General features: G+C 39.1%; 1 protein-coding gene across 11 annotated transcripts in view; it reads left to right on the plus strand.

The window, feature by feature from the left end:
- Window positions 1-14,924, plus strand: part of PTPN13 (protein tyrosine phosphatase non-receptor type 13) — a 236,756-nt gene that overhangs the window by 144,511 nt on the left and 77,321 nt on the right. For all 11 annotated transcript variants that reach the window (XM_088836450.1, XM_088836452.1, XM_088836454.1 and 8 more), the window contains 5 exons: window positions 3,238-3,391; window positions 3,648-3,786; window positions 4,521-4,673; window positions 8,367-8,549; window positions 11,914-12,076. In XM_088836450.1, coding sequence (XP_088692576.1) covers window positions 3,238-3,391; window positions 3,648-3,786; window positions 4,521-4,673; window positions 8,367-8,549; window positions 11,914-12,076 — 792 coding nt within the window. The remainder of the gene's footprint in view (window positions 1-3,237; window positions 3,392-3,647; window positions 3,787-4,520; window positions 4,674-8,366; window positions 8,550-11,913; window positions 12,077-14,924) is intronic.

Raw genomic sequence — 14,924 nt, forward strand, 5'->3', positions numbered from 1 at the left:
AGGATGTCTGGCTCTAGGTGAGTGATCACACCATCGTGATTATCTGGGTCATGAAGATCTTTTTTGTACAGTTCTTCTGTGTATTCTTGCCACCTCTTCTTAATATCTTCTGCTTCTGTTAGGTCCATACCATTTCTGTCCTTTATTGTGCCCATCTTTGCATGAACTATTTCTGTGGTATCTCTAATTTTCTTGAAGAGATCTCTAGTCTTTCCCATTCTGTTGTTTTCCTCTATTTCTTTGCATTGATCGCTGAGATAGGCTTTCTTATCTCTCCTTGCTATTCTTTGGAACTCTGCATTCAAATGGGTGTATCTTTCCTTTTCTCCTTTGCTTTTCTCTTCCCTTCTTTTCACAGCTATTTGTAATGCCTCCTCAAACAGCCATTTTGCTTTTTTGCATTTCTTTTTCTTTGGGATGGTCTTGGTCCCTGTCTCCTGTACAGTGTCACGAACCTCCATCTATAGTTCATCAGGCACTCTATCTATCAGATCTAGTCCCTTAAATCTATTTCTCACTTCTACTGTATAGTCATAAGGGATTTGATTTAGGTCATACCTGAATGGTCTAGTGGTTTTCCCTACTTTCTTTAAGTCTGAATTTGGCAATAAAGAGTTCATGATCCAAGCCACAGTCAGCTCTCAGTCTTGTATAGAGCTTCTCCATCTTTGGCTGCAAAGACTATAATCAATCTGATTTTGGTGTTGACCATCCTTTGATGTCCATGTGTAGAGTCTTCTCTTGTGTTGTTGGAAGAGGGTGTTTGCTATGACCAGTGCATTCTCTTGGCAGAACTCTATTAGCCTTTGCCCTGCTTCATTCTGTACTCCAAGGCCAAATTTGCCTTTGTCTTACTCCAAGTGTTTCTTGCCTTCCTACTTTTGCGTTCCAGTCCCCTATAATGAAAAGGACATCTTTTTTGGGTATTAGCTCTAGAAGGTCTTGTAGGTCTTCATAGAACTGTTCAACTTTAGCTTCTTCAGCATTACTGGTCAGAGCATAGACTTAGATTACTGTGATATTGAATAGTTAGCCTTGGAAACGAACAGCGATCATTCTGTTGTTTTTGAGATTGCATCCAAGTACTGCCTTATGGACTCTTGTTGACTATGATGGCTACTCCATTTCTTCTAAGGGATTCCTGCCCACAGTAGTAGATATAATGGTCATCTGAGTTAAATTCACCCATTCCAGTCCATCTTAGTTCACTGATTCCTAGAATGTCGATGTTTACTCTTGTCATCTCCTGTTTGACCACTTCCAATTTACCTTGATTCATGGACCTGACATTCCAGGTTCCTTTGCAATATTGCTCTTTACAGCATCGGACCCTGTGTCCATCACCAGTCCCGTTCACAGCTGGGTGTTGTTTTTGCTTTGGCTCCATACACACAATGCCTTTCTTTTTTTTTTCTGACACAAATTTAAGTATTTGTTAGAAATAGAAAATTTATTCACAAAGACAGCATTAAATTTTTTGTTATTATTACAGAATTTCAGACATGGAGAAAAATTTTCAAGAATAGTCCAAAAAATTCCCCAGTACTCTCTATTCAGATTCCATCAGTGTTAATAATTTATTACATTTGCTTTTTCACTGCTCTCACTCTTGCTCTCTGCGGAGACAGTGTCCTTCTTAAATGTTATCAGCTGATGACTGAAATTAAGTCTTTTCACATTTTTTAAACATTACGTCTGCTAACCTTTAACATTCTCAACCACTGTGGTCTCAGAACACAGATTCGGTAGAAGCTGCTGCTATTTATCAGTTAGAATTGCCATAGCAATAAGAAATGCTTTGGAGTTGGGGTTTACTAAGTATTTCTTTAATAAGTTACTATATTTATAAATTGCTCTTCAATATTTCAGATTCCTGTTTGCCTCAAAATAAAAAGCTTGACAACAAAGTACAGTAGATTACAATTGAAGGATCAAATCACCCTGAACCCCTTTCAAGATCGGGATAACACTGTCTTCTTCATACAAGAAATATCTTTCAACTTAATTTAGTGAATTTTTATTTTTTAAAAACAAATAATTGATTTTGTAAAAATCGTCTGATGAGTATTCAATTAGTGTGTACTGATGTTCTCTCACTTTACTGATTAGACTGATTAGTGTTAGACTAATAATCCCTGGAAAAGCCTCTGATGCTGGGAGTGATTGGGGGCGGGAGGAGACAGGGACGACAGAGGATGAGATGGCTGGATGACATCACCGACTCGTTGGACATAAGTTTGAGTGAACTCCGGGAGTTGGTGATGGACAGGGAGGACTGGCATGCTGTGATTCTTGGGGTCTCAAAGAGTCAGACATGACTGAGCGACTGAACTGAACTGAACTGAATCATGTAATCAGTGCTCAGTCACTCAGTCATGTCCAACTTCCTGCAGCTCCATGGAGTATTAACCGCCAGGCTCCTCTGTCCCTGGAGTTTTCCGGGCAAGAATAGTGGAGTGGCTTGCCATTTCCTACTCCAGGGAATCTTTCCCACCCAGGGTTCGAATCCACGTCTCTTGCATCTCCTACATTGGCAGGCAGATTCTTTACCACTAGCGCCACCTGGAAAGCGCATAAACATGTAATACTATCTGTATAAAAATATTCAATTAGAATTTTTATTTAAATTGTACCTAATTTCTTAAACATTCTGAATAAGTCAGATTTTCCTGACTAATCTTCTGTTTGGAAAGAGTCAAACTGAATAATGAGATGATAGCTAAAAATGAAATGATGGTTGCTGTTCCTCCTCGGTTTCAGAGGCAGCTCGAGTATAGCAGATACTAGCTAATGTTTATTGAATGCTTACCACTTGCCACATGCTTTCAACTACCGAGTGATTTATATCCATTATATCATTTGATCTCTAAAAAGCAGAAAAAAATGTGAAAAGACTTTTCTCTAAAAAGCAGAAATTAGCACTCTCCTGATTTTACAGACAAGAACACTGATGTCTGGATAGGTTACATAATTTACTCAGTCAGTATCTCACAGGTAGTAAATGATGTGGCCAGGAGTTGAATCCAAGTCTCCCTGTCTTCAGAGGCCTCATTTATGAAAGACCGAGCCATATTGCCTGCCATCCGTATGCAGTGTATCAGAATTCCCTGCCATGCTTCTTAACAATCCTGTTAATACTGTGAAGGTGTTTTGTGCAAGTCTGACCACAAAATGAAGAAATTAAAAGACAACATGGAAGTATTTTAATTTTTCCGAGTATTTCTCATTCTGTTCTAGATAATGAGTATTTCTTTGTTGATTCTGATCTAAAATTAACCAAAGTGGCCCCAGAGGGATGGAAAGAAGAACCAAAGAAAAAGAGCAAATCCTCCGTTAACTTTACTTTGTTTTTCCGAATTAAATTTTTCATGGATGATGTTAGTCTGATACAGTGAGTACACAAGAGTTTCTCTATTTCTCTTTTGGTCCCTGGTCATTTGACCCTTGAGTTTACTGATACTGAATTATCTGACCAATGATACAGTCTTCTTTATCATAAAAGAAATATTTCTTTCCACATTGTTTATTCATTTCTCATGCTTAATCATAAGCCATCTTGGCAACTAAACTTATATGCCAATAAAAAAAGTCACCCAGGCTTCAAGATCAATAGCCTGGATGTTTTGTGTGTGTATTTATTTTCCCAGACACACTCTGACCTGTCATCAGTATTATCTTCAGCTGCGAAAAGACATCTTGGAGGAGAGGATACACTGTGATGATGAGACTTCTTTATTGCTAGCATCCTTGGCTCTCCAAGCTGAGTATGGGGATTATCAACCGGAGGTATGATTTATTTTTTTCTGCAGGACAAGTATTTTGCATTGGTGTTCTTATCTTCAGCATGGTTAAAGACTGAACCTGGTTGAGTGTTTACTGTTTAGATCTGGAGATTTTTGAGGCTAGTTCAGTGCCTCAGAATGACAAGATTCCCCATGTGTACTGGTTATTGAAAATCATATAGTGTGGGATTTCTTTCTTTCTTTCTTTTCTTCTTTCTTTTTAAAATTATCCCGTTTCACAGTTTTGGGATATCTAGCACTTACCGTCCTAGCTCCCTATTTCTAATTCACAGATACTAGACATAAGGGTTTCCAGCCAAATCTGGATCAAAGGGGTCTTCCGCCTCGCCCATGGATCCTTGTGGCTAAGAACCTAGCAGAGCTCTCTCTATGGGAACACAAGTTCAAGGCCAAGTGCACCTGAATATGCATGGACCTGAGTGGAAGCAGGAAATTGGAAGAGACTGTGCCACTCAAGCAGCGCCCTTCACAACAGTAACCCTTAGCTTCAGTGACATTTGGTCTGAGATTGTCAGTCTTTCCTCAAGCTTACCAGTCAGTTCAGTCTTGATATTCTGCCTCACTGAATAAAAGAGAAAGACTACTGTACTTTTTCTAAAACTCACTCCTCAGAGAGAAGTGTGAATAGGAGTACCTGCTCTCTTGGTTGAGGCAAGAACTTTAAGACTGGAGGAAGAGCGCAAACAGACTTTCTTACCAAACCACTCTCCTCTCTAGGTTCATGGTGTGTCATATTTTAGATTGGAACATTACTTGCCTCCAAGAGTGATGGAGAAACTTGACTTATCCTATATTAAAGAAGAACTACCCAAACTGCACAATACCTACATGGGAGCTTCTGAAAAAGAGACAGAGTTAGAATTTTTAAAGGTAAGCCTGCCAGATTACAAACGATAAACTATATTTTTTCAAAGTAAACAAGAAATGTTGGAGGCCATATATCTAAAAATTCAGGTGCCAATAACTGAGGCTGTGTGCTTCATCTCCTCTTATTTATTCCTGGCTAAAACCATAGTATTTTAATTCTCATTTTGTAAAAGAGGGAACTGAGGGTCAGAGAAGAGACACAGTGTTCCCTAAGTCAATGGCTGGAATGTGGATCACAACTGTGATTTGAACCCATGTCTATCTGAGTAGGGATTATATTCTTTTATCCTTTTTTATACTCTTAAAATCAAGATATATATTTTAATATATAGTAAAACTATGTGTAATTTTGTTAGGTATTTTCCAAGTCTCCTGTAAATGTGTTATCATACTTTCATAATTAAAAAAAAAATCAGGATATGTTGTAAAGAATAAACAATTTTGTGACTGTCTGAATAAGAGGGGCAAGTTCAAACTAATTCTAAAGTTGTTTTGCTTTTTTGAAAAAAAAAACGCTTAAGATTCAATTAAATCTTCTAAAAAATAGTCTTTCCATTAATGCCAACTAATTCATGCAGGGGACTGGGGGTAAGAAAAAGTGACTTATATCTCTAATTCTGCCACCAGCTACCTATAAGACCTCAGATGCATGCGTGTGTGCGTTTGCTCAGTCGCTTCAGTTGTGTCCAGCTCTTTGCAACCCTATGGACTGTAGCCTGCCAGGTTTCTCTGTCCATGGGATTCTCCAGGCAAGAATACAGGAGTAGGCTGCCAAGCCCTCCCCTCCAAGGGATCTTCCTGACCCAGGGAGAACCATCATCTCCTGCATTGCAGGTGTATTCTTTTACCGCTGAGCCACAGGGGAAATCAGATGTATGATAGTGCATTTATGATTAGAAAAGATAGTGCTTCCAGTATGAATAACAAATACATGATAACATTCTATTGAGAAGAGAAACTTCAGAACGTGCTTGTCTTACTGCTCCCCAGGATGTAACCGTGTTCCTTAACCTTGCTGCTCTGTAATAAGGGAGCCAGGTTTCCCAGCCCTACAAATACCTATGCAAGGGTTTCATTCACAGACTCACACCACATTTAATCTAGGAGTCATGGTTTGTTTTGTTTAAGGTGAGTCTACTTTTAAAGACGTTACATTATGTGCTTATTTTTTGTCCTCAGTTATTACATTTTTTTACACTTGCAGGAAATAAATATCAAGTTATATTTTTGTCAACAAAGGTAGAAGACATTAGCACAGTGGAACGATTTTGCATGGGGATTTTCAGACAGTCTTTCATTTGAATTCTTGTTTCAGCCAGCTGGGTGAATGTGGACAATGTACTTAAAACCTCTCTGAGTTTCAGTTGTCCCCCTGTAAGTAGTATGCTTAGTGCATAGTAGTTGCCCTTCTCCTTCTAATAATGTATCCTATTCCTCCTTTTCTCTTTACCTTGAGCATGCTTCTTCTAACATAAGAATATTTTTAATCTCATTAATATACCCTTCCAAGGTTACCCTTCTGTTACATATCATATTGCCTTTGAAAACTTTTTGTAAATCTGCTTTATTGAGGTATAACTTACATATAATAAAACTGACCACTTTTAAATGTTCGATTCAATGAGTTTTGAAGATACATGTACAATTGGACATTTCCTGGCTGAGCGGTAAAGAACCCACCTGCCAATGCAGGAGACACAGGTTCAATCCCTGGGTCAGGAAGATCCCCTGGAGAAGGAAATGGCAACCCACTCCAGTATTCTTGCCTGAAGAATCCCATGGACAGAGGAGCCTGGCGGGCTACAGTCCATGAGGTTGCAAAAGAGTTGGACATGACTTAGCGACTAAACAACAACAGCATACAGTTGAGCAACCACTCCACAATCCTGATAAAGAGCATGGGTTAGCAAACTCTGGCCTGCCTATTATGTAAGTGAAGCTTTATTGGAACGTGGCCAAACTTATTTGTTTCCATATGGTCTGTATCTGCTCTCACACTGCAACAGCAGAGTTAAGTATCTACAACAGATATCATATGACCCACAAAGCCTAAAATATCTGGCCCATTAAATAAAAAGTTTGCCAGCCCCCAGCATAACACATTTCCAACACCAGAAAGTTCCCTCATGCTGCTTTCTAGTCAGTCCCTTCCCCCACTCCTAACTCTGGCAACTACTGATTTGTGCTCTAGCACTATCATTTTTTTCTTTTCTAGGATTCATTGAAAGAATCATGTATCACCTAGTCTTCTGTGTGCCTCTTTTTACTTAAAATAATACTTTTGAGGTTCGTCTATGGTGTGGTGTGTATGGCACTCAGTCACTTGTTTGTGTCTGACTCTTTGCGACCCCATGGAGTATAGCCCGCCAGGCTCCTCTGTCCATGGGACTCTCCAGGCAAGAATACTGGAGTGGGTTGCCATGCCCTCCTCTAGGGGTTTTTCCTGACCCAGAGATAAAACCAAGTTACTGAATCTCCTGCCCTGGCAGGTGGATTCTTTACCACTAGCGCCACCACCTGTGGTGTGTATAGTAGTTTGCTTATTTGTGACTGAGTAGTTTTCGGTTGTACAGATAAACAGCAATTTTTGTTTATACTGTTTCTTTAGTTAATGGATATAAAGCTGATGTCAATACTCATAGACTGATTTTTGCATGAACATATGGTTTTGTTTTGTTTTGTTTTCTCTCGAGTGAGTACTTAACATTAGGTTTGCTGGGATCTATGGTAAGTGTGTGTTTAACTTCTACAAAATTATCAAATTGTTCTAAAGTGGTTGTACAGTTTTGCACTACTGCACGTATGGAATTTCCAGTTGCTCTGTACCCAGAATAGCACTTGGTATGTTAGGTTTTTTTTTCTTTTTAGCTATTAATGTAGGTAAGTAGGGAGAAGGAAATGGCAACCCACTCCAGTGTTCTTGCCTGGAGAATCCCAGGAACGGGGAAGCCTGGTGGGCTTCCGTCTATGGGGTCACACAGAGTCGGACACGACTGAAGTGACTTAGCAGCAGCAGTAGCAGTAGGTAAGTAGAGGTGTATGACTGTGGTTTTAATTTGTATTTCCCTGATTACTATTATTTTCAGCATTGTTTTATGTGTTTATTTTTGTTCATATTTATTCTTTGTTGAAGTGTCTAATAAAATCTGTTGCCCATTTTTTTATCTGGATATGTGTATTTTTGTTGAGAAGTACATGTTCTTTGCATGTTGTAGATGCAATTCCTTTATCAGATGTATATTCTACATATATATATTCCTGGTCTGTGACTTACCTTTGTTTTCTTATCAATGACTTTTGAAGAGCAAAAGCTTCTGATGTTAATGAAGTTTCCAGTTTACTAAAGTTTCAATTTTTTCTTCTATGGTTCCTACTTTTTATGCCCCATCTAAGAAATCTTTGTCTAACTCACAGCCATGAAGATTTTCTAAATTTTATGGCTTTTAGCTATAAATTATAATTATAAATTATAACTAGAATATAAATTTTATCATATATTTAAGTCTCATCTTTTTGGGGGTAATTTTCATGTATTGGTAAAGTAAGGGTCAAGATTCATTTTCTTGGCATGTGAGTTCCAGCAACATTTGTTTAGGAGACTCTCCTTTCCATATTAAACAACACTAATACAACTACTGATTCTTTCCGTCCCCTTTCGCCAAGGTGCATTGCTATGTTATGGTATTGTTCCAACAGGTCTGCCAAAGACTGACAGAATATGGAGTTCATTTTCACCGGGTGCACCCCGAGAAAAAGTCACAAACGGGAATACTGCTTGGAGTCTGTTCTAAAGGTGTCCTCGTGTTTGAGGTTCACAATGGAGTTCGCACACTGGTCCTTCGCTTTCCATGGCGGGAAACCAAGAAGATTTCTTTTTCTGTATGTCCATTTTAACCTCTTTTAATTCTACATTTAAATAGGTGTTGCTGATTTCCAATGTAACATATTAATTGACTTTCCTTAAATGAACTTTAGACCCTAGCATTCACTAGGGCTTAACTTTATGTCTTAATACTATTTAACTCTTCTTTTTTGGTTGTAGGAAGTATTATTGAGATTTTGTTTCTGGTTTCCTCAGGGATGATTTTTAAAAGAATTCTTAGCTGGTTATATGCTCAGTTAACTTTAGTTAAATTACAACCAAGTTGACTTCTCTGTTAATTCAGAACTTCTCACATGAAGAAAACCCACTAATGTATTTAAGATTGAAAATTACCTCAACTGCAGTGAACTTGGTCTAGCTCAGGAACAGGCCCCTAACAACAACTGTATTTGAGTCTCAGTGGTCCAGAGGTTTACTGGCTTTTAAAATCAGCCTCAGGATTTTCTACAGTTTTCAGTTTTAGGGTATAGGCTCTGGAGATAAAGTTAGGAAAAGTGGTTTTTAGAAAATCATGTTTATGAAAGATAGTGAGGCATATTTGATTTTGGGTACAGATGGAAAATCTGAACATTGATGTGCAATTAGTAAACCCCAGAGGCAAACCAAAAATCTCTTCAGGTATTTATTTCCCTAAGAGTGTTCAGGGACTACTGACATCTTTAGTATATATTTGGGCTGAAATATGGGCTCAGGCTCAGAGGAGCCTGGTGTGCTGCAGTCCACGGGGTCACAAAGAGTCAGGCACAACCGAGTGACAAAAGCAGCAGTCTCAGCAGAGCAGTGTTTATAAGGATGCAATATGCAGGTCCCAGCTGACTCTGGATAATCTTCAAACTAGAGGACTCTGAAGCCAGTTCTAGATTTCAGTCTGGCTAGTTGGTTGGTTTCCTGTGAAACCCAGAGTTACCACTAAGATAACCAGATAATAATGTATTCTCTCAGGAAAGCCCAGACCGTCCTTATTGTCCTAAGATTGTCAAGACCAGGAAATTACCTCAGTTTAATTTACCTTCCCCAGTGGAAATGCTGGCAGAGCAAGTGCCTAGAAGAAACCGTAGATTAATTAAAAATAAATCTAATTTGGACCAGTTTTGAAAAGGCAACAAATCAAATAATCATCCAGCATTCAACACTCTGTCATTTGCCAGCTGTCACATCAGCCCTGCAATAAAAATAGCAACGCTCTGATGAGCTCATTTTTAAAGATCTCTAGTAATAAAGAATAAACCACATTTCCCCACAAACTATTCCCATCTTCAACAGCACTTGTTTCTCATGAAGTTCTCGCTAGCACAGAGCTCTCTTTTTAAACTCTCCTTTTTTTCTTCCACTGGCCTCTGGAGAGATGGAAAAGTCACCCTTTTCCCTTCTCATCTCTTACCACTGAATTCCCCTAGGCACATTTCTTGTCCATCCATCACTTAACATTTAGAACCAATATTGTTATGATTTGTTTCAAACCCATACGGCAGTGGAGTTCAGCATCCTTGGGAATTACTTGGTATCCATAAAGGGCAATGTTGGATAGGAAGAAAATTCCCCAACTATTTGAAGAGTTACTCCATAGACGACTGGTAGTCAGGATGCTAGTTTGTTGCTACTGTGACTTGAACTCCTCTTTAAGACTTGCTGACCTCCTTTTTTTTTTTTAACAGAGTGAACAGGATCCCCCAGATCTCATTGGTAACAACATCTAGCAAGAATTTAATAGTCTTATTTTAAGACTAGGAATCATGGAGATGGCACTTGCCATCTCTTCATAACAGAGTTTGAGTAATACTCTGTTACATATTTTGTGAGCCTGTGAAATTTGACTTGTCTGAGCATATTTCTGCATTTGACATAAAGACAAAGGACATGAAATAGAGGGAATAATTTATAGAGTAGAAGAAGCTGGGAGCTACAGCAGAATCTAACTGGGCTTGAGCCATTCTCCAGAGACATTAGTCTTAGATCCCCGACATGATGAATGCTCATCTTTACGGCATCTTTTAAGGCATATGGATTGCTGCAAGCTAGCGTATAGGTCACAGTATTAAGATGTCCTCTTATATGAGAGACATTCATTTTTTAAGAAACAGGGAGGTACAAGTGATTTGTGGTTCTCTTCCTTTCCCTGAATTTAGCAAGAATCACTGTCTCTAAATATTAATGTGTTTCGTCTCTGAACCCAGCAGTTACATTATCCGATGCTTTTATATTCCAACATTTTCCATAATTTCCCACATCTTCCAGCCCAGCCTTTATGCCACCAAGATTTTTCTTGACTAAATCACAGTTCTTATTGTTGGATATTATACCAGTTTTTGATGAACTTCATTTTCTTTAGCCAAAGGATTAGAACATATATTTCTTGTCATTTCTTTTTCAAACAGTTCTGGTATTTGTAAACATTGCAGTAAACTCAAAATATCAATAATCTTTAAAGGAAACTTTCCCTTGCTCATGGCTCCATGCATGCATGCTAAGTCACTCAGTCGTGTCCAACTCTTTGCTACCCAATGGAGTAGCCTGCCAGGCTCCTCTGTCCATGAAACTTTCCAGGCGAGAATACTGGAGTGGGTTGCTACCTCCTCCTCGAGGGGATCTTCCCAACCCAAGGATCGACTCATATCTTCCGTCCCCTGCAGTGGCAGGCAGATCCTTTTCCACTCCACCACCTGGGAAGCCCTTTGCTGATGGCTGGTATACAGTTTATATAGTCTGACTTAAATATGGATATGAGAGTTGGACTGTGAAGAAAGCTGATCGCCAAAGAATTGATGCTTTTGAACTGTGGTGCTGGAGAAGACTCTTGAGAGTCCCTTGGACTGCAAGGAGATCCAACCAGTCCATTCTAAAGGAGATCAATCCTGGGTGTTCATTGGAAGGACTGATGCTGAAGCTGAAACTCCAATACTTTGGCCACCTCATGCGACGAGTTGACTCACTGGAAAAGACTCTGATGCTGGGAGGGATTGGGGGTGGGAGGAGACGGGGACGACAGAGAATGAGATGGCTGTATGGCATCACCAACTCGATGGACATGAGTTTGAGTGAACTCCGGGAGTTGGTGATGGACAGGGAGGCCTGTCATGCTGTGATTCATGGGGTCGCAAAAAGTCGGACACGACTGAGTGACTGAACTGAACTGAAGCTACAATTTCTAAAAGTGCAAACAATATTAATTTCATTTATTTTCTGAATTTCTAACAATACAGGATTATATTTTTCTATATTTATATTAGATAGAGGTCAATGAACATGCGTGCCTAATGATGTGAAATAAAAATAATGTCTCAACTTATTCATTATTGTTTCTAGAATTGTTTTTAGACAGGGACATATCCTAATTTTTAATACCCCTGATTAATATTGCAGAAAAAGAAAATCACATTGCAGAATACTTCAGATGGAATAAAGCATGCCTTCCAGACAGACAACAGTAAGATATGCCAGTACCTGCTGCATCTCTGCTCTTCCCAGCATAAGTTCCAGCTGCAAATGAGAGCAAGACAGAGCAACCAAGATGCCCAGGATATTGGTAAGGAGGGGCAAACTGTTTCAGAGGACTCCAGGGTAAATGCATGATTTTTGCCACAAACTTTAAAAGACCTTCCATGTTTAGGGTGAAAATGACAAGGTACATAGATGTCAGATGACTGAGTCGAATTCATAAAGATGTCATAAATGAAGCCGAGGCATCAATTTCACGGATATTTTGAAAACAAACAGCCCTGATGAGTCAGGGAGTACCTGTTGAACTATTTTGCACTTATCGTTATGCTAGCCAATGTATCAATAAACACTGTAAACGTTTCAGTCATATTCTCTACCCATAGTAAGCTTACACACTGTTTGGGAAGATCAGATCAGTATACATGAAACAGTAGTATACGCGAGAGGGTCAGAGTTTTAAGAACAGGTTATATTGCACAGCCTCTGTGATCTACATTACAGGAGGAAAGGGAGATCAAAGGAGAGAGTATGAGAGTAGTCGCACTTGAATTGAAATTTGAAGGACAAAAATAGTTAAGTAGATTGAAGTTAAATGGAAGGACTCTCCTGATGAGGGGAAAACATGGGAAACAAGGCAGGGAGCAAGGGGAGTTACGTACCATAACAGTTTTAGGGATGATCGATTTTCGTTGAACTTGGTCACATCCCTGTTCTGAGACTGACGTGAGTAACTTATAGTGCCCAATGTGAGTGCCCAGGAGAGTGATTTCACTTACTTTTGAAAAGGAATCAACAGAAGAAACTAGTTTAGCTCTGAAAATAATCAGAGCTGAAACATTTAAAGCTTACTCTGCAAGGCCACGTGTAGAGACTAAAGTTGTAGAAAGTCTAGTTCTGCACAGTCAGTTCTTAGAGACTTTAGTGAAGCATTCTGAAGAATTTGATTAAAAAATTAAATCAGTGATAGCACTGATGACTTTGTGCAGTAGAGCCCTGTGAATTCTTTCCCCAAACTTTCTCCTGTCCTAAAATCTTACTGAAAGATGTATTCCCTGTAGGGTCAGTCTTGGGTGATGGCAACCTATGAATAGATGTTTCTCACCTTTTCAGAATCAAGATGGTAGGGACTGTATACTTATTAAAAACGAAGATTCCAGAAACCTACCTGAAACTTAGTGAATCGCAATCTTTGGGCATTTGGTCCCTGGAATCTGCATTTTAACAGGCTTTCCTCTGTAATGATTTTTATGCATGCTAAAATATGATAACTACTACTACTGTGATCTTATTGTTCCTTTTCTTTCCCTATTTTGCTCTGCTAAAAAGTGTGTATGCGCTTATGTATGTTCAAAGGATAGTAAAATATCAAACTTATAAGGGCTACCCGTATTCCTACTTGGACTAATATTCTATTCCGTACAAATCAGAACTGCGACAGTTGAGGGTTGCATCATAATAGATGGTGGTACAGTGTGCTGTAGTGAAGAGTGAACACCATGAAGCCAGCTTCCACCCTCAATGTTTCAATGACAGAGTATAGTAGTCAAGAGCATGGACTATGGAACAACACTGCCAGTGTTCACACCAGTGTTCAGAGCTTGCAAGCTCTGAAGCCATGGTCAGGCCACTCAAACTCTCGGCCTTAGTTCCCCGTCTGTAAAATGTTTTTCATAGCGGTGATACCAGCATTATAAGGTTATTGTGAGGATGAAATTAATTCATGCATGTAAAAGTGCCTGGCACAGAATAAGTTTTGAATAAATATTATCATTATTTCATCACCATCTTCAACATTGTTTTACCACTAGTAAAGGGGCTTCCCTGGTGGCTCAGATGGTTAAGAGTCTGCCTGCAATGCGGGAGACCTAGGTTCAATCCCTGGGTTGGGAAGATCCCCTGGAGAAGGGAACAGCTACCCACTCCAGTATTCTGGCCTGGAGAATTCCGTGGACAGAAGGGTCTGGCAGGCTACAGTCCATGGAGTTGCAGAGAGTTGGACACAGCTGAGTGACTTTCACCACTAGTAATAATAGTGGTAGTAGTAGTAGTAGCAACAGTAGTAATAGAATGACCTTGGGAAAGTAATTGACTTTTCAAAGTCTTGTTTTCTTCAACCGTGAAGTATGTTCAACGAATCTGTTTCGCTCCTTGGAACACAACTGTGTATCCCTAACTCAAATGTTAAAGGACTTTAAGGTGGTATTAGCTACATCTATTCCCTGATTTTGGTAAGCTTTCAAAGGAATTATTTTCTGCTTGGAATCAGCTTAGAAGTAACAATCTACCTACTTAACTGTCTGTACTAGTGAAAATAACAAGTGAAAATAACTGGTGTAATCTGTAGGAGGTTGATGGGGGCTCACAAGTGTATGTTACTTTTTTAGCATCATAGAATATGGGTTCTTTCTAGAACCTCACAAGCCATTAAGCCCAAAATTTTACTGCTGAGGAAACAGGTTCAGAGAAAACAGTGTCTCACTTCACTTCATAGTTAGAGGTGAAAGAAGACTGGACCCTGATCTCTTAATTCCTAATCCAGTGTTCTTTCTTTTGATAACTTTCCAAAGAACTAATTTGCATGGAATTAAGTTAAGATTAATAATCATTTACTGAGCACTTACTGCTTATAAGATACTATGCTAGATGCTATGGGTTGGCAAAAATAAATGAATCCAAAGAGTGTACAGTTAAGTTCATGATATAAAGAGATACAAAACAAGTACAAAAGACAATAGAATCATGTAGATTGCAGACTGAGTGTGGCCTTTGAGTTCAACTTTGAAACGTTAGTGGGATGTAGGTTCATTGTAATGTCCTTCCCATCCTGGCAGTCCTTGTTGGAGTCCATTCCAGGTGAAAAGCAGGACAGTAGATAAATGATTGGTTTATTATTCTATTCCATGAATATGTGCCGTATTTTAAGTTCTGCCTAG

This window comes from Moschus berezovskii, chromosome 5, assembly GCF_049115385.1.
Source record: "Moschus berezovskii isolate FMDL1 chromosome 5, NW_MosBer_1.0, whole genome shotgun sequence".
Classification (NCBI taxonomy): Eukaryota; Metazoa; Chordata; class Mammalia; order Artiodactyla; family Moschidae; genus Moschus; species Moschus berezovskii.